At 49.1% G+C, this 20,691-nt stretch overlaps 1 protein-coding gene across 1 annotated transcript; it reads left to right on the top strand.

Moving 5' to 3' along the window:
* Window positions 1-1,789: 1,789 nt before the first annotated feature.
* Window positions 1,790-20,602, top strand: fam131ab (family with sequence similarity 131 member Ab; the record flags this gene model as incomplete). The annotated part of the gene is made up of 5 exons (XM_056284096.1): window positions 1,790-1,825; window positions 8,339-8,432; window positions 9,157-9,339; window positions 18,861-18,992; window positions 19,983-20,602. Coding segments are annotated over exons 1-5 (1,065 nt in total), but the record flags the coding sequence as incomplete, so codon positions are not given.
* Window positions 20,603-20,691: the final 89 nt, after the last annotated feature.

Below are 20,691 nucleotides of genomic sequence, written 5' to 3'. Positions count from 1 at the left end.
AATATGGTGCTGGCTCCTTCAAACTGACAAACTACTTGTCCAAAAAAAAAAGTCACCATTCTCATATACCTTTACCCCCCACCCCTCCCCATAACATCTTACCTCCACATTGATAGACACAATAACCCTGTTGGTGTTTCCTCCCTTCTGACAACAAATAGCAAATGCCTAACCACTGCATGTGGTTCCTCTGTCACTGCGAGGCAAAGTAGTAACCTGACATGATGATTGGCTGCTGAGATCCCCCTCGTGCCGGTGTGCAGATCTCCTGAGTCGGTCTGACCTCTCGTAACTGCTCCAATGCAGTATTCCTCATCAGTCCTAAGGTCCGTTAATAATAGGTTATAACCTACGCGATAAATGCAACAGCCGGTTAATAGTTTGCACTGTGTACTACCCCCCCACCCCCACCCTCCAATGCAGAACTGTATGTAAGGTGACACCAGCCAATCGGGTCCCTCTCCGTTTAAAGCTGGTAGGGAGAACAACACGACAGGGGGCGGAAACCCGCCTCGCTGTATAAAAGCGGCTTGGCGTGGGTTTGTGGTACTAAGGCGCCCCCCCCCCTCTACTTGTTTGGCGATGGGAGCTCAAAACACAGCACGGACACCAGATATCCCCCGTGCAGGCGAGCGGATCTGACCGGCAGCGGCAGTGGAAAACAAGAAGAAGAAGAAGAAGAAGAGGAAGAAGAAGAAGAAGAAGAAGAAGGAAATCTCAACACTGTCAAGCCGGGAGGAGAAGCCGGTGCCGTCTCCGTCCTGTCAAGTCCTACCGGGGAAGCGCTGTCCATTTGCCGGGGTGCTGAATCTGACGCGCCGACCCTTCCATTGGTGACGTAGCTGCTGTAGTGCCAAGAAGGGAACAGGGTGGGTGCTGGTGGTGGGGGGGCGTAATCCAGAGATAACTTGGACTGAAACTTGTGACGCTCCCTTGAGATAACAGAGGTGGCTCGGCAGATTCATGCCATGCCGAAGTGAAACAGGCGAGCGCGTGCAAGGCAGGTGAGGTTCCGCGGAGCCCCGAGCGATGGCCAGACTCCCCCCCGCCCTCGGCGCCGCCGGAGCGGTCTGACTGCCGCGCCCCCTCACCCACCCCCACCACCACGTTGAGCCCAGCGGAGTCTCCGAGACGAGGACGGTGAAACAGGCTATCGATATACACACACATGCGAGGTACGCTCCGGGGGCCATTTGGCAGAGGGGGGAATTTGGGGATACAGATCGAAAAGGTTGCTTCTTTTAAGTTGTTCCGCTGCAGAGAAAATGGGTTGTATCAGCTCTAAAACACCAGTTGGTAAGATTTGTGTTATGTTTTTTTTCCCCTCCCCCTGTATGATTTGCAGTCAATGAGCACGCTGGAGGGAAGCCTGATTTTCGCGTTTGTTTTCTAATACCCCCCCACCCCCACCCCCACCCCCACCCCTATAGGCTGTGTGTGTAGCCTATGAACCCAGGCGCTTCTAGTAGCCTCGTATCCAGCATGCTGCGGGACGTCTGGTGCACTGCTGAGTCATATCCCCAAAGCCGCTGAATGAAGTTAACTGACGGCTTACGTTGAATGAAGAAGACGTGTGTGTGTTGTGGTGTGATGGTGATGAAGAGCTGGCAGTTGTACCTGCAGCCCAAACATCGCGATGCGACGAGAGTTTGGCAGATGCTTCTTTTTTTGTGTGGTGAACACACGAGCGGAGGCATAAAAGGACACAGGCACCGCTGAACGATGCGGTTCTGAACGGGTTCCGTTACCGTGACAAGAAGGACCCTCTCTCTCTCTCTCTCGGGCCACTATGGTTTTGACTGCATTGACCCAGTTTAGTTGCAAGGTAGGACACAGCTTATGCACGTATACCGACTCGCTAGATGACTGGCTGTTTCAAGTTGTATGTCAGGAGCTATCCGCCTCGTCGTTAGCTCACAAAGTTGGATGCTGCGATCAGGTTGTTAAATGGTGTTTGTCTGTCGGAAGTACCCGTTTTCTTTCCCCCCCCCCCTCTCTCTCTTTTTACCTGATTGCATCACCGCTCACATCAGACACAGAAACGGTAGGCTGTGTAATTTGCTGTTGCCAAGAGACGAGCTCCCTGCGTCTCCAGCAGATTTATTCGTGCTCTGACGGCTGAATGTGACAACACAACCTCCGGGCGACTCGCGTCTCCCTTATATAGGTAGGCCGGACCCCGCTCGGCATCGGTATCACGGCATCGCAAATTGGACCGGGCCTGGGAGCTACTATAAATCACATGTGCCCCCACATCCATCCATCCATCCACCCATCCATCCATCCATCCATCCATCCATCCATCCATCCACCCCTTCCGTCCACTCCGATTAGTAGATGCGCTCTCTGCCCATCTCAGCTGGTGACGTGGACGACGTGACAGACACAACCTCCCATCTGATTTGCGGAGGAAACAAAAAACGACAGGAGGCGACTCTGTCTCGCAATGTCTCGCAATGTCTGGTCGCTCTTGGAGTCGCTTGATGATTATGGCGCGTGCCACCACCCCTCCCCTTCCCTCCCTCCCACGCAGATGCAAGAGGACACAAACCCTGTTCTGTACCCCCTCTTTCTGCTTCCATGCCGGGTGTGCCCTTTACCATAAAGCAAGAACAGACACCTGTTTGTCTCCCAGCTTTGAGCCTCCCGTCTCTGTGTCAGACGGAAGAAGCCGGCCTCGGCCCTAATTGCGTTGATGAGTCTTTCAGAGACCCCGACAGACAGGGTGAAAAATGCATGGCCATGTTCTCATCCGCTGTTTCCACGACAACCAGACGAAAGAGGGAGAGGGAGAGAGAGGGAGAGAGAGAGAGAGAGAGAGAGAGAGAGAGAGAGAAAGAGTTTCGTAACCTGCAATACTAACTTTCTCTTTAAGGAAGGGCCACGTTTAAAAGCTCAGCCTCCGTCTTACTGAGATCACAGTGAGGGGAAGAGATTAATTAAGATAAAAAAGACGTCGAACAAATTAGCCCGATAGTGGATGACCGCGAGCCTCCGCGTGGAAGCTGCTCATTCTGGAAACAGTCGCACGTCGCAGTCCGATATCAGCCATACATAACTTCTGACTGTTGCTCCGTTATCCCTGCGAGCAAGCCGACTCGAATTTAAGACGAATTCAGGTTACAGCTTTGGCCCCATCAGTCTATCACACCTGTTTTGACTCCTTTTTTTGTGCGTGGTTCATTTAGTAAGCTGACCCCGTGTAATTTTAGCCCCCCCCCTCTCTCCATATCCATGCAACCTGAGTGATTTGAGTGGTGTGTGAGTAAACCGGCGTGGACTGAGAGTTGACTTGCAGGATTTCTTCATGGCGGGCCTTCCTGTTAAACCACTTGCCACTTGTAGGTTGATTAAAATCAGTAGCGTGCAAAACAGACTCAGCCAGACCTCCACAACGTTTCTGGCTACCGTCTGTGAGCGCAACTCTCCGCTCGACGAGCCGCCATGCCGTTCCCCCCAGCTCTGATATTGAGTCCAATATCAAGACCAGTCACTCAGTCCCCCAGGGTCAAAGACATCCCGTTTAGCGCGCCGGGCTCAAGTTCCCGACCACTAGAATTCAATATCTGTCGTTTAATTGGCTGTGATGAGATCAGATGCCCGGCGGTGTATTGTATCGCCGAATCTAGGCCACCTTGGCTAATGAAGTGTTATTGTTCGGAGGAGCGAAAGATGCACGCTGGGTTTGGTAGCATAGGATGCACCTCCACAGAGCAGCCGTCACCTGAGCCGATGCATGCGGTCCCCCTGTGTCGCCGAAGCCCCCCCCCGGGGGGGGGGGGTTGCGTTGCTGCATCAGCACCTAATTCAAGGGGGAAATGCTCTCATTTAGCAGGGACCGCCGCGGAAGACATGTTGTCTTTCCCGCTGTCTAAAACGCGTCGCGGTTAACCCCCAAGTTTACACCCGTCCATCCATCTAAGATTGCGGAGAGACGTTCAATACGTGGTACAGAGGAGCTAAGCGTCGCCTTCTCCGCCCACCCGGACTTCCTTCGCGTTCAGATTTTCTAAGTTTACGCGTCACACGCACACGCACATGCTGATGCGCAAACGGTACCTAGACATCGGGCATGTTTGTAGCGCGCGGATCTCTCTCTCTCACACACACGCACACACGCCACAAGTGAGAGCTGTCCGGGTGCTGAACTGGACTTCTCCCCGCCGCCACCGTTACGCATCCCGACGTAAGAACAGGTTCATCACGCATTTTAACTCTGGCCGCCCTTGAGCCGGCGCTCTGTCACGTCATGACCAGTACACAACATCTGGAAAGGTCAACCGTAGGCTCATATGTTGTAAACCGGAAGCTTTTAGCTCAGGGCCACGAAGTTGTTGCCCTCCAACAGTGCGCCATGGGCCTTACAGCTCGCCTCCTGCGTGGGGTGACGGTAGGTGCTCGCTACAAGATGGGGACAACATCTTAATATCAGAATCAGGTTTCGTCCACTAGTCTATACTCGATGTACACGCTGCTTTATGCCCCCCCCCAACTAACCTGACAAGCGGCGGAAAACCCCAGATATGCCTGAATCTGTACCAACCCGCATGACAGCGCATGACATGAAAAGCAGTGCACGCTGATAGACACCCCCCCCCCTCACCCCCTCAGCCTACGTTATCTCACTACAAGTAAAACCCTTGGGCGGATATTTGCCAAACATTTAAAAACTGGCAAGTGTTCGTACATGATGCTTATTTAAACAAACTCTGCAGTGAGATATCACGGCGCCAAAGGCCGGCTTGCACAGTTTAAAAGAAGTCCCTTTGGGTGGGTTCAGGTTATCAGGGGGCAGGGGGCATGGTCTGGAATGCGCATATTTATTATTATCATCGTTATTATTAGTTTAATGATCTCCCCCTCATCTGCGCTCTCTTCCTCCTGACAGTGGCGGTCGACGGTACGTTGCGCGTGGACTGGAGCTCGGCGAGCTCCGTGTGTGACCTCTTAGGGAGCACACGGACCAGTTTGGCCGGCAGACTGGTTATGGGAGTACCTCTGGGAGCACTGGACTTCAGCGAGGTGCCCCTTTTCTCTCACTTTGGCTCCTTTTGTTTTTGTTTTGTTTGGTTTTGTTTTTCTTGCACGATGCAGTCGCATTGATTAGCATGCTCGTCCTCGGTGATGCGCTGGACCGGGACCGCAGCATCACTCACAGTACCGGCTGCAAGGACTCCGCTGGCACCTGTGGACCGTCGCCTTATCCATGTAGGCTGAGCTGAGAAAGCTCAGTTTCAAACGACCCGGACTCGCAGTCTAAGATGGGAAGTAACGAGTCAGCCATAACGTCTGGGCTTCACTCGGCTAAGACTTTGTTGGGCGTATACTAGACATGACCTGCTGAAACCCAAAAAAAATGGCAATCACCCTGGATTAATTGAGTTCCCTAATAACTCAGCACGTCACTGCGTGAGGCAGAAAATTAGCCCATTTGGCTCGACCTGTCCTGGTTTTAATGGGGCACCTAATTGACCGAGCCGTCCGAGTCGTCAACGAGTCATTCGTCCAGGTTCTCTTTCCATTCTAGTTCTCATTAACGCTCACCAGCACGCTTGTAATTATTCTCTAGTCACTCGACTCGGCTGATGAAAATTAATTTTTAATTTGTCTTTAAATGAGACAGGGAGAGTATGGATAGGCTGGCTAATTCTTCTTGCTTTTAGACAAAATGGACTCCCAATTAAAGCTCAGTAGAGCATCGTGAGGTGTCGCCGTCTTTGAGACTGGATAGGTAGGAGCCAGTTGCAAAGGAGTGCAAAGTTCGAGCTTTGCCCCCCTTGACAAATATAAAACTGACCCGTGGTGATAATGGTCACGTGATATCTCGTGGACGAGAGATGTCCAAGTGGGCTCTGCGCTGTCATCTGCAATCATGTCCGGCGTTTAAACAGAGACCAGCGGTGTGCTGAGGGTACTAATTCACTCCGAGATGATGATGATGATGAATCTGCCCTGCCTCATTTATCCATCAGCTACACGCCATCCGGGTCTGAGTCTTCTGTGTCGCGATGAGCCGGAGACTGGGACAACAATTAGCAGCGCTTCAGCAATGCGCGTGGGCCAATTGACTATTGGGATTTGAGGAAGGAAGATGCGTAGCCTATCATTTCCCTTCTCTTTTTTTAATATTATTATAAAATGTTCATTGTCTGTGACTCGAAGCGTTATGCAAAAGGGGTGAGCGCAAAAAAAGAAACAACCCCCCCCCCCAAAAAAAACAATACTCGGTTTGGCTACTTCGGCCGTCCGTGTGCCGCATGTGACGTCATCGGCGAATCACGGCGTCTGTATCAGGCGGGATTGATCTATGGTGACCGGTTGCTATAGAAATGTTTCATCCGAGGAAAGTTGAACGACGTCGGAGATCCGTCATCTAGGAGAGGGGGGGGGGGCGACAGACAGAGACAGAGAGAGGGAGAGAGAAGGGGGTGCATCGCGTATAAGGTCCCAGCGCATAGGAGACAAAGAGGAGCCCGTACGTGCAACAGACGGCAGCGTGGCATGTTGACGAGAGGAGGATGTGCGTGTTATTCTCCATGGAAAGGAGCATCTTCCGCGAGAAAAGCGGCGTCGTGGCGAAGGAAGACACTCCGGTAACACACGTCCGCTCCGCCGCCGTCTCATGATGCCACCATTCCTGCATGCCTGTTTATACGATCACTGCCAAGCCTTAGGCAACGAGTGGGTGTTTTTCAGCCATGATAAAAAAACAAAAAAAAAAAACACTAATGGCTAATTACACACGTTCGCCGATCGAGCTACGGTTAAAGGGCAGAAAGAAGGGGGGATCTGTCCGTGGTGCTGAAAACAGGCGCCATTCTGTTTTGCAACCGCCGTTAGGTAATTAAGAAAAAAAAACATTTTCCTTAACAGGCCACCGCCACGTCCCAAATTAGGCTTCTCGTGCCGTTTCACTTTAATCTGCCTGTAATTAGGGCAATTATGGCGAAACGCTCAGGCGTGTGAAGACGCGTTTTGCGAGACCTCTTATGAAACCTGTGGCGCTGCGTGACGGCCGTGAAGCCTCGCGCACCGGCCATCAACTGGTTGGTCCACTTGTGTTCAAACAGGCTGACTGGAAGCCTGGACACCTTCCCCAGTTGAATTTCTAACTGGCAGTTTGCATCATCTATCTATCTATCCATCTATCTATCTATTTATTTATTTGTGCTTTGATTTCACCGGTTCATAACAGAGCGAGTATTTGTGGTATCAGATTTGAATGCCACAGACAAGCCTCGTCAGTATGGCAGCCTGTGCTGTTTTCGTTCACCAGACCATGCAGGATTTATATCTTCAGGGCTGTGTGTGTGTGTGTGTGTGTGTGTGTGTGTGTGTGTGTGTGATAGGGAGAGAGAAATGGGGAGAGGGAGAGAGACAGGGAGATGAGCGTCATTGCGCTCACCAGACCATGCGGGATTTATATCTCTTCTCAAATGTACGTGTATGTCTGTTCGTGCGTGTGCGTGCGTGTGCGCGCACTTGAAGGACACAGTGCTTACTCTCAACCCTTGCTCCAACGGTGTGAAAAAAAGACTACCGCCGCTGTCTTCGCTGTCCCTCACTCCCTCCACCGTTCAGTAGGGCAGTAGGGGAGAGGAGGTTGCAGCGAGCTGAAGGTGGGGGAGGGGGGGGATGAGGGGGTGGAGAGGCAGGTCGAGTAGCATTTGATGGGAGCTGGGAAATGACGCGGGGGGCAGGGAGAAATCCGAGGGCATGTCATCTCTTCCAGATTTGTCTTCGGTGTGATCTGCAAGTCCCTCTCCAGAGGGGGGAGAATTATTTTTGCCTCTCAGCAAACACTGATATCATCACCACAGGGGGGACCGGGGTGGGGAGGGGAGGGGCGGGGGGGTGTAGTAGCTACAGTGGTATTTTTCACTTGTTATTTTATCTCTTTTTGATACATTGTAACTCGGGTTGAGTAATTGTCAACTTTCTCGGTTATTGGATGTGAGCCGTATTAAAAGCTGATGTGAGCAGATCTGGATCTGAACGAAGCCTGAGCAGACCACAGGACAGTGAAATAGACTGCAGGAGAAGCACCTCTTCAACCAATCTCAGCAGCTTGTTGATCCCGAGTTTTAAACGATGCGGTCTTTTCTCAAACGCGAAATATTTTTAACGATGAAATCGCATAAATGGAAGAAGAACCAGAAGAACCAGCTGACGCCAAAAAACCCAATCCCGTCTTCATGAGGGTTTTCTCTGTTCCAACATTAACGACAACAGGTGCCCTCTGATTGACGGAGAGATGTTTGCGGAAAGTGGGTGTCATTTGTGCACTCGTGCGCCTCACTTGAGCCCAGGTCTGAACCGATTTCTTTGCTCTTTTCAGGTGAATGTTGATGACACCATTGAGATGTTACCAAAATCGAGAAGAGCGCTCACCATTCAAGAGATTGCTGCATTAGCACGATCATCGTTGCATGGTAAGCATGATGCCAACGCACAACTGCATCGGAGCACACACTCATATATGGTCATACATGTGGAAAGGAAAATGCGTATACACCCAGAGAGAGAGAGAGAGAGAGAGAGAGAGATCCTCACCAAATACAGGCTCAGTGACCACAGTCTAGCCATTGAAAAGGGGAGACACAAAAAAGACGTGGTTGCCAAAAGAGCATCGAACATGCGGTCAGTGCATGACAGATGAGGTGGGGACAGAGGGTGCACTTCCTCCTTAAATGTGACAAACTTGGAAAACAGCGACGGGCTTTTGTCCAGGAGCTGGAACACGTGACTTCAGAGTACCAGGAAATGGACGACGCAGGTAAGCTGCGGGTGGTCCTGGGAGGGGGGGGGGCACAACCTGAGAGACAGTGGGTGACAGCACCTATTGCTACTGTTGTTGTTCGATATAATAATCATTGTTGTTGTTGCCGTTATTATCATAATCATTGTTGTATTGTGTTGTTTTACATGCTTAGGCAATATGTACACGTACGTCATGCCAATAAAGCACATATTGAACTGAATTGAGAGAGAGAGAGAGAGAGAGAGAGAGAGAGAGAGAGAGAGAGAGAGAGAGAGAGAGAGAGAGAACCAGCTCTGGAAACCATGGCAACCATAAGAAAACACGTCAGCAATACATCTCCTAACGCGTCATGCTATTATTATTGCAATATGATCACCATCCCCTTTGTCTCGTAGGTATCTCCCAGGTGGTCAAGGACCATGTGACCAAGCCCACTGCCATGGCACAGGGTAGGGTAGCCCACCTTATAGAGTGGAAGGGCTGGTGCAAGCCCATGGACACCCCAGCAGCCCTGGAGTCGGATTTCAACTCCTACTCCGACCTCACCGAGGGAGAACAGGAGGCCCGCTTTGCTGCAGGTTGGCCGTTCGTCTTTATGTTTACAATCCAGAAAATTTACACCCATTAAAATGTTTGGACATTTTATTGGCCTGCAGGACATGAGCTAATTTACCAATCTTCAAATCACGACCACTTTTGTATTCGATCAGGTTACGGGTTAGCTAGCGCCGGGCCGGGCCTTTTCTGCAGGAAATGATGCAGCACATAACGTTTTATGTCTTCATCAGAGGAGCAAAATGTGAGCAAATGAGGCAGCTAGTGGCGGGTCTGAAGTAGAGGTGAATTTAATATGGCTAGCAGGCAGACGTGGCTGAACAAGCTCAGGAAATGACCTTTACCAACAGACAGCTTTGAGGAGGCTACCCCCTGAAGCATAATTAGACAAAGCTACCAATTAGTTTATACTGACAGCGGATGAGCTACAGCAAAGCTACCCCTCAAACAAAATATAAGTTACTCAGAAAAAAAACGCAGGTCAAATCTCTTTCTGAAAATTGTAACGTAACACAACATTTAATTGTAAAAGGAAGAATGCAAACTCAAGTTGCAGGACTCAAGAAAAGCAGAACTCCATGTAGGTAAAGTTGTGGGTCCACAACTTTTCAGGGAAATCTTCTTCCTGGTAACCAAACACTTCTGAACCTGCACTTTTTACACGCTAGGCCGTAACAGCTGTCCACTTAGTGTGTGTGTGTGTTTTCGGTGCAGCTTATCAGCATCCTACGTTTGCTTAGATAAGGTCGCAGCAGGGAGCGTGCGGGTGGCATGGCGGTCTATTCCGTTGTCTACCAACACGGGGATCGCTGGTTCGAGTCCTCGCGTTACCTCCGGCTGGACAGGGCGTCCCTACAGACACAATTGGCCGTGTCTACGGGTGGGAAGCCGGATGTGGGTATGTGTCCTGGTCGCTGTACTAGTGCCTCCTCTGGGCCGGTCGGGGCGCCTTTTCGGGGAGAGGGGGGACTGGGGGGGGTAGCGTGATCCTCCCACGCGCTACGTACCCCTGGTGAAACTCCTCACTGACAGGTGAAAAGAAGCGGCTGGCGACTCCACGTGTATCGGAGGAGACATGTGGTAGTCTGCGGCCCTCCCCCGGATGGGCAGAGGGGGTAGAGTAGTGACCGGGACGGCTCGGAAGAGTGGGGGGGGGGGTAATTGGCCGGATGCAACTGGGGAGGAAAAAGAGAGAGAGAAGGTCACGGCGGTGGCTCCTAAGACATGAGGCGTGTGAGCAATGCGTTTCGTGCACGGTGGGGAAGGCTCACAGGTGTGCAGCATGGCGTTGGCTGGCAGCTACAGTGCAACGGGCTGGGGGCATTTGGGCAATACGTTCCCAGCAACCGGGATTAGATGGGAAAGAGGGGGAGGGGGGCAGGGTTGGTCAAATATAGCCAAAAGTAGTCAGTTGTAGCTTTGTAACCGTGATATAGATCTAATTTTTTTTCCTGAACCTGAGCTGTGCAAAAAGCCCAGAGCAGCACTTCAACCTTTACCGGTGGGTTCACTGCTTGCCCTCAACCTTCTCTTCTACCCTTTCAGATGGGTAGAGGAGTGCTGAAGGCTCAGGTGTTCACCTTATCTACGTCACCTACCCTGCACTCGCTCCTCTCACGCTTTACTCTCCTTTAGTCCACTCCGTCCCCATCCATCCATCACCCGCGTCCCTCCTGCCCCTGTCTGCCTTTCCTCTTTATCGCCAATTTGTTTTGTCTTTTTGTGTCTTTGTCACCCTGTCTCCATCGCTTGCCCCCCCCCAGCCCCCCAAACCCCCTCGCTCCCTGCAATGCAGACTCTCAAGGTTAATTTGCACAGTAAGGTTCTGCTCCTGGCTAGCATTGCCGTGACTGAGCGGTTTTCTCTTTGCCCCTGCTCCCCCCCTCCCCTTTCTTCTTCTTTTTCCTCTCTCTCTTTCTCTCCCTTTCTCCCTCATTTAACCATTTGCATCATTTCCTCTCCACTCACAGTAACTTCTCCTTTTCAATTACTAGTCTGTCTCACAATGTCTTTTCTTCGCTCATGAAGGATGTTTGGTTAATTTGAACTGAGGTTAGGTTTAACTGAAGCGCCCCCCCCCCACCACACCACACCACACCACACCACACTACACACACACACGTCTCCATATACTTGTGGGGACCCCTCATTGACTATATTCATTTCCTCGCCCTTAACCCTAACCACCATAACTACATGCCTAACCTTAACCCTTAACCTAACCTTAACCCTGAACCCAAATCCTAACCCTAAAACAGATCCTTTGCCTCACGGGAACCCATAAAATGTCACCATGAGGTAGGTGGTTTCAGGTTTTTCTGTCCTCATGGGGACCAAATGTCCCCATGAGGACAGAAAAACCTGGCGCATGCACACACGCACTTACTCATGATGCTACTGACTATAGGAAGTATTGTGTTTGCCCTCCTCTCTGCTTTCATCATCACCATCCACCTGGCCGCCCCACCCTATCAGGGAACCTGTGGGTTGTGCTGACTCTCATTTAAATCAACTCTCTGTGGGTAGTGTCAGGCTTACTTTGCACCACCTTGGGTGACTGGACAGAATTTGTGAATGTCAGTGAGCTCACCGGCATGCAACGCTGGAGTGTTTGTGCATGGTGAACGAAGGAAGAGAGAAGAGCGGAGAGCTGTGTGTGCGTATGTGTGTATGTGTGTGAGAGCATGCGGACAAACTTGTGACAGGGGAAAAAAAGGGTTTAATGGATGAAAGTAATAGAGACGGCTAAAAGGTTGGTGTCCTGGGAATTGGATGCAGGTTGGGTTGTCCTAAATGTAGGCCGGCCTCTGCCAGCAAGCTCCAACACAGATATGCACGTGTGCACGTGTGCACGCGCGCGCGCGCGCACACACACACACACACACACACACACACAGTTTCCAGTTAATCCTGTAGACTCTCCCTTCTGCATGCATCTTGACTGACACAGGGAGAAGTTTATCATTGTGTGTGCATGTGTGTGTGTGTGTGTGTCTTATGAGAGACTAACTCGGAGAGTGCTAGTGTTGCTGTGTGAGGGTGTCGAATCCAGTTATTAGTGTAGCGGGTAACACTTTTTATGATGCTTGCATCATAGTGTGCATTTGCTTTTGTTGTGTGAGGAGGGGCGACAGTCTGGGTTCCTCTTTCAGAGCTAGTCTGAGTACCGTGACACCAGCCCACTGAAAGATTTGTGTCATCGTATGCATGCATGGTTGAATAATTCACCAGATTTACACCGTCCTGGCAATAAAACATGCCTTTACAATGTATATATTTGAAAATGACATGGAAAATATATAACAGCAGTTGCAAAAACAAGATTTAAGGCTACATTGTGCAATTTAAAGTCAGAGCCACAAAGACTTCTGTACCCAAACTTTGTGTGTGTATGCATTTGTGTGTGTGTGTGGGGAGCACATACACACGTTGTGTGTATGTGTTCTTCTGAAGTCCGCAAGTAAAAGATGTCTATGTCCGCAGGTTGCCATCATTTATCCAGTCAGAATCAGGGTTAGCGCCAATGCCAGCACATCAAACGTTAAACTCGAAAGATTTCTTTCTCTCCTGCAGCAATCAGGACGTGTGTGTGTGTGTATGGTTTTTTTTTCTTTTTTGCTCATTAACCCTCTACTTCAATAAAATGTTCCCACCTTTCAAGCTGCTCCTGAGCTGTAGTTATGACAACATTAGCATTATTAGCCTTCCATCTTAAGCGGATGCCTGGTGACATGTTTAAATCTACTTGTGTGCAAGGATTCCAACCCAGCTGCCTGAAATTTGAGGGTTTTCCTAAGCAAAGTCCTGAGGCTGGTATTAGTCTTCTTTCCTTTGATATATCCCATCATTACACAGGAGAAGTCCGACATGGTGGCGCAGTGGTTAGTGCGGTCGCCTCACAGCAACAAGGTCCTGGGTTTGAGCCCCGGGGTAGTCCAACCTTGGGGGTCATCCTCTGTGTGGAGTTTGCATGTTCTCCCCGTGTCTGCGTGGGTTTCCTCTGGGGGCTCCGGATTCCTCCCACAGTCCAAAGACATGTAGGTCAGGTGAATCAGCCGGACTACGTTGTCCCTAGGTGAACGTGTGTGTATGTGTCGGCCCTGTGATGGACCGGCGGCTTGTCCAGGGTGTCTCACCGCCTGCCACCCAATGACTGCTGGGATAGGCTCCAGCATCCCCACAACCCTGAATAAGGATAGGTGGTTTGGATAAAGAATGAATGAATGAATGATGACATGCCACTCAAAACACGTCTGCCTGATCACGTGTTTTGAACCATCTACGCATTGCCTCTTATGGATGACGACGTATTCAAAAACTTTCCCTGAGTCAACATAAGAAAGGACAGAGTTTACCTTGAAACGGTGGGTGTATACTCACCAACACCTTACAAGAAAACCAATCTCAGTTTAGGTACAACTTCTGAACGTAAGTGGCCTCCAATGAAAAATATAAAGCCTCTGGGTTCAGTACCTTAGCCCTCCATTTTCTCATGTACTGTATAAAACACTTCTTTAGTAAGGGGAACGCTTGTGTTATTTTCACTCATTGATATTTTTGTTTATAGTCCCCAACTTCAAGTCCTTCAATAACCTCGATCCATCTGACTTTGTCAATACTGCCATTGCAATTATGAACAGGTGTGAGCATTGGACGCCCTTTTCTTACACCCCTCAATAAGAGCAGTTTCCAGTGGTTAAAAATAAAAACATGCATATAAAAACTTTAACGCTCATGTGATTATATTGAAAGAGTAAGTAAGCACTCCTTTATAGCCTGTCTCCACCCACTAAGTAAAACATATCCCTCTCACCCTTTTTTGGGTGGTGTGTGTTTTCCTCAAGCTCGGGTCCTCTACCAGAGGCCTGGGAGTTTGAGGGTTCTGTGCAGTATCTTAGCTGTTCCTAGGACTGGACTCTTCTGGACAGAGACCTCAGATGTTGTTCCTGGAATCTGCGGGAGCCACTCTCCCAGTTTGGGGGTCACAGCCCCTAGTGCTCCTATTACCACTGGGACTACTGTGGATTTCACCGTCCCCATCCCATCTAGTTCTTCCCTCTGCCCTTGGTATTTCTCTAGCTTCTCATGCTCTTTCTCCTGATGGTGCCGTAACTCAGGATTGCTACATTGACCACTACTGCTGTCTTCTGTTCTTTGTCAACCACCACAATGTCTGGTTGATTAGCCAGCACCTGCTTGTTAGTCTGGAACTTGAAGTCCCACAGGATCATTGCTCTGCCATTTCTCAACTAGCTTTGGCTTTCAATCTACCTTTGAGCAGCTGGATATACAGTGGTGTGAAAAAATGTTTGCCCCCTTCCTGATTTCTTATTTTTTTGCATGTTTGTCCCACTTAAATGTTTCAGATCATCAAACAAATGTAAATATTAGACAAAGATAACACAAGTAAACACAAAATGCAGTTTTTAAATGAAGGTTTTTATTAATAAGGGAAAAAAAATCCAAAGCTACATGGCCCTGTGTGAAAAAGTGATTGCCCCCTTAACCTAATAACTGGTTGGGCCACCCTTAGCAGCAACAACTGCAATCAAGCGTTTGCGATAACTGGCAATGAGTCTTTTACAGTGCTGTGGAGGAATTTTGGCCGACTCATCTTTGCAGAATTGTTGTAATTCAGCCACATTGGAGGGTTTTCGAGCATGAACCGCCTTTTTAAGGTCATGCCACAGCATCTCAATCGGATTCAGGTCAGGACTTTGACTAGGCCACTCCAAAGTCTTAATTTTGTTTTTCTTAAGCCATTCAGAGGTGGACTTGCTGGTGTGTTTTGGATCATTGTCCTGCTGCAGAACCCAAGTGCGCTTCAGCTTGAGGTCACGAACAGATGGCCGGACATTCTCCTTCAGGATTTTTTGGTAGACAGCAGAATTCATGGTTCCATTTACCAAAGCAAATCTTCCAGGTCCTGAAGCAGCAAAACAGCCCCAGACCATCACACTACCACCACCATATTTTACTGTTGGTATGATGTTCCTTTTCTGAAATGTTGTGTTACTTTTACACCAGATGTAATGGGACACACACCTTCCAAAACGTTCAACTTTTGTCTCGTCAGCCCACAGAGTATTTTCCCAAAAGTCTTGGGGATCATCAAGATGTTTTCTGGCAAAACTGAGATGAGCCTTTATGTTCTTTTTGCTCAGCAGTGGTTTTCGTCTTGGAACTCTGCCATGCAGGCCATTTTTGCCCAGTCTCTTTCTTATGGTGGAGTCATGAACACTGACCTTAACTAAGGCAAGTGAGGCCTGCAGTTCTTTGGATGTTGTTGTGGGGTCTTCTGTGACCTCTTGGATAAGTCGTCGCTGCGCTCTTGGGGTAATTTTGGTCGGCCGGCCACTCCTGGGAGGGTTCACCACTGTTCCATGTTTTCGCCATTTGTGGATAATGGCTCTCACTGTGGTTCGCTGGAGTCCCAAACCTTTAGAAATGGCTTTATAACCTTTTCCAGACTGATAGATTTCAGTTACTTTGTTTCTCATTTGCTCTTGAATGTCTTTGGATCGCAGCATGATATCTAGCTTTTGAGGATCTTTTGGTCTACTTCACTTTGTCAGGCAGGTCCTATTTAAGTGATTTCTTGATTGAGAAGAGGTGTGGCAGTAATCAGGCCTGGGTATGGCTAGAGAAATTTAACTCAGCTTTCCAATGATGTGATAAACCACACTTAATCTATGTTTTAACAGGGGGGGCAATCACTTTTTCACACGGGGCCATGTAACTTTGGATTTTTCTTTTCCCTTAATAATAAAAACCTTCATTTGAAAACTGCATTTTGTGTTTACTTGTGTTATCTTTGTCTAATATTTAAATTTGTTTGATGATCTGAAGCATTTAAGTGTGACAAAAATGCAAAAAAATAAGAAATCAGGAAGGGGGCAAACACTTTTTCACACCACTGTATATATATATATATATATATATATATATATATATATATATATATATATATATGTGTGTGTGTGTGTGTGTGTGTGTGTGTGTTCTGGTTAAGACACTAAACTGCAACCGCAGGCTGTAGAGGGGTAGCACCTTACCTCAGCAAGGGCCCTTTGGCTAAGGACAACGTCCCTACTGATAGATCTGGTCCTCCTGCATGCCTGTATGGTACTTTCCATGGGGCCCAGTCCAGCCAACACATTGAGATAGGAGAAGGGAACTCTGATTTCAAATCCACCTGCTGCCTTGTAGGATGATGCCTCTTTAGGCAAAGACTAGGGGAAGGTAACTGAATTCAAATCCCTGGGCACAGTCTACCCAACTGTCAGTACCCGGAAAGGGTAAACCATGGCGGCTCCGCTCAGTCAACTCGGCAGCGGTTCCAGCAAAAAGTAACAGGATTCTTCTGCGGCCGTCTCAGCTATACTGTGCCACCGAACAACAGAAAATCTTGCCAAGGGGACACTATAGAGCACCAAACAGTGTCATCTAGGGTGCAGCCTCACATTGTGTTTTACTCGTTTCGGTGAAGGCATATATATATATATATATATGTATATATATAGATAGATAGATAGATAGATAGATAGATAGATAGATATGATATATGAAATGTCCACATTGAATAACAGGAATGAATTGGCCAGCAGTTGCAGACATAGATATGAGCACCTATTTTGTAATTATAAATAAATCATGCCAATAGACAAATACCAACCCCCCCCCCCCCATTGGACAATTAGCGATCACGTGTTTTTGAAATTTTGAATGACGCACCTCTCCCTGCCCCATTGGACGTTGTGCAGGTGATGTGCATGACGAGGCAATAAATGGTGTGTTCTTTCCAGAGTAGCTTTATTGACAGCTGATGATTGCTTATGGCATGAAACAGGCTTGTGCTGTCGTCGCGGGATGCTGGAGTCTATCCCAGCAGTAATTGGGCGGCAGGCGGGCAGACACCCTGGACAGACCGCCGGTCCATTACAGGGTCGACACGCGCGCGCGCGCGCGCGCACACACACACACACACACACACACACACACACACACACACACAGAGCTAGGGACAATGTGCTATGGCCGATTCACCTGACCTGCATGTCTTTGGACGGTGGGAGGAAACCGGAGCACCCGGAGGAAACCCACGCAGACACGGGGAGAACATGAAAAGTTCACATAGAGAACGACCCGGGACGACCCCCGAGGTTGGACAACCCCGGGGCTCGAACCCTCGACCTTCTTGCTGTGAAGCGACCGCGCTAACCACTGCGCCGCCCATATATGAGCTGTCGGTTTTGACAGCTGATGATTGCCTATGGCAGGAAACAGGCTTGTACTGTCTCATAAAGAATTTACTTGACTCACTGGATTGTTTTGCTCCTTATTTGTTGAGCACTTCCCCTACCGTTGAGTGTTTCTTTTAACAAAATTCTTCTTCTTCTTCTTTCGGCTTGTTCCCTGTTTCCCAGGGGTCGCCACAGCGGAATCGACAGTTTCCATCGGTACCCTGTGAGGGCACAACACCGATGGCGGTCTTGTCAATCCGCATAATGATCTGGCAAAATTTTACGTCGGATGCCCTTCCTGACACAACCACTAACCCTATGGACGGTTTCTTTTAACAAAATTATATATATAAAATGCAGCGCTTGCCACAGCCGTAGCACAACGTGAAATGAAAAGAGAAAACCAAACACAGCTGACACAAAAACAGAGGCGAGTAAACTGGCAGCTATGCTTACCGTCGCTGCAGCCGTGAGCCCGTTCGGGATCCCCTCGCGAGGACGTCTTCTCTCAGTGGTCCGAATGCAACCCTACCTCCCGTGAGCGGCCAGTCCTGTTCGTGGTAGATGGTGTTCAAGTTTTGTTTGCGGTGGAGAGAGAGAGAGGTGTGTAGAAACGCTCTTCCTCCCTCCGAGCGTGTGCGCCATACAGCCAGTCCCCTAACCTCGCGTGCCGGCCGGCGGTGACAAATTATCAATCAGCCCTTCCCGCCAAACGAATGGACGGGACGTGACGTCACATTAAGGAAAGCTGCTGCACTGGGATTTGTATTTTTTTCCTTTTTTTATCGCAGCATACAACACATAGTAATAAGCATAGCTGTGGCATCTCAGGTTTACAATCAGCTCTGCACAAAAGACAAACGATAGAACGGAAGGGGACAGAAAGACCCCAAAAAACATACCCGTAACTATATATATATATATATATATATATATACGTATATATATAATTTTTTTAATTTTTTTTTAGCACTTCCCCTACCGTTTGAGCATTTTCCTAATTTGCCATTTCAAGCATATCAGCCTTTAGACCACTGAAATATATGTAAACTGAAATGAGAGTACTCGCTCCTTCCAATCTAGGTCTGAGTTTTCAATGTTATTCTTACCTGTCAGTCACAGTCTGTGACATCAGAACATACAATTGCCATGGCAACCATGTATCTGCTTTTGTGCTTCTATGTACGTTTGCATGCATTACAAAAGCAAGATTGTAATTCAATGCAATCTTTTCATCATCAGCACTCTGTTTATGTTGGAATCTGTGTGCTGTGTGTGTGTGTGTGTGTGTGTGTGTGCAGGTGTGGCAGAGCAGTTTGCAATTGCAGAGGCCAAGCTGAGGGCCTGGTCCTCCATTGATGGTGACGACTCCAATGATGACTCATACGATGAAGACTTTCTCCCTGCCAATGAACCAACCACACAAAGCACAGGTAAACACACACACACACACACACACACACACACACACACACACACGGTGTGCCTTGTTTAATTCAAATTGATCTAGGTTCAGTTCAGTTCATTTTAATTCAATTTAACACAGTTCAACCTAATTAATGACAATTGAAAAAGAAACAATATTGTAGAAAAAAAACTAACGAAATCTCATCCTCTTTCTGGATCTGAGTGATTGTGTGTGTGTGTGTGTGTGTGTTAATCTCCCACACTGAGATCCACAACAGCGGAGCAGGTGCAACTAGTGTTTATAAGGCAAATATATTAATATAAAACAAATTAATGAATCATCTCATCTGCTGCCAAAAAAGATAATTAGAACTCAAGCAAGAGAATATACTCTTCATCTCTCTCTCTCTCTGGAATAGATCAGTCTCTGTCTGTGGCTCTTATTGTCCCAGTGCCCCAGTTTTCATCCTGTCCAAACATTTTTTTGTTCCCATCGCAATTTGATATCCCTCTTGCAAGTTTAATATCACACCCCCTCACTGCATTCAGCACTGGTAGCTGTATGCCCTGTATGTGGGCTATAAATACACCCAGCATCGTTGTGTATGTGTGCGTATGTAGCATGTGTGTGTGTGTGTATGACTATGTGTGTCTTCTAACAGTATTTCCAAGGCTATTTAGTCATTTTGGACTGAAATATGACCCCATCGCTGACTGCATGTGCCATTCACTCACCCTTCCTGAAATCCAATCTCGATCAATAACAACAGCACATCCTTACTCTCAGTTGTAGTCTGCGGACAATTCCTCCTATTCTACACTGTTGTGGTCTGTTTACTCAAGGCTGCTGGCCGGAGCAAGAACATTGTTGATTGTTCAACATCTCAGTTGTTTTCCAACAATTATTGATTAAGCTGATATTCGTGTATCACTGTTATCTCTCTCTCTCTCTCTTTTACGTTCCCTCGAGGAATCATCGCGTTACGTTTACATTCTGCGTCCTTTTTCCTCTTCAGATGTGCCGTCGTATCCTCCCTACCTGAAGGACCTGATCCACAGCCAGGTGTGTCAACATCTGGGTCTGCAGGGGCCATGTTGCGAGGGCGGTGGAGGGGGAGGAGAGGGAGGTGGCAGCGGAGATCCCTCCCCCACGGCAGGCTCTCCAGACACCCTCTGCTCCAGCCTCTGCAGCCTTGACGAGCATCACCCGCTGCTGCGCGACCTGGGCGGCCACCGCGGCAACACCTCCCACGGCAATGCGGCCGAGCTGGCCGCCAAGATCCTGTCGGCGCTCCAGGGGGGAGAGGAGCTGCTGCTGGCTCGCATCCAGAGGGTGGGGCAGGGGGTGCCCGGGGGCGGGGACTGCGGCTTCCACGCCCTGGGGGGAGGGAGGGGCGGCAGCAGACCCTGTGGGGGTCAGGACTCTCCCTGCTACTCCGCGTCCTACTCCGAGACGTACCTGTCGCCGGGGGAGGACGACGACACTCCCTGCAAGGACTACGAGGGCCCTGTGTGCCAGGTGGAGGCGGAGGGCAATGGGGAGCAATTCCCCCCCAACTACGACCCCCGCAGGAGGGTGTCCGACGTGGCCTCCTCAGGGGTAGTCTCTCTGGATGAGGAGGAGGAGGAAGAGGAGGAGGAGAGGGAGAGAGAGACAAACAACTACTGAACTCCCCCTCCCTCCCTCTCTCCGACCTCAGTGTTGAGCCCATGCACCCCGTCCGT

Source organism: Lampris incognitus, chromosome 7 (assembly GCF_029633865.1).
Source record: "Lampris incognitus isolate fLamInc1 chromosome 7, fLamInc1.hap2, whole genome shotgun sequence".
Taxonomy (NCBI): domain Eukaryota; kingdom Metazoa; phylum Chordata; class Actinopteri; order Lampriformes; family Lampridae; genus Lampris; species Lampris incognitus.
The sequence above is the reverse complement of the archived record's forward strand: the minus strand, read 5'-3'. Positions and strand labels throughout refer to the sequence as shown.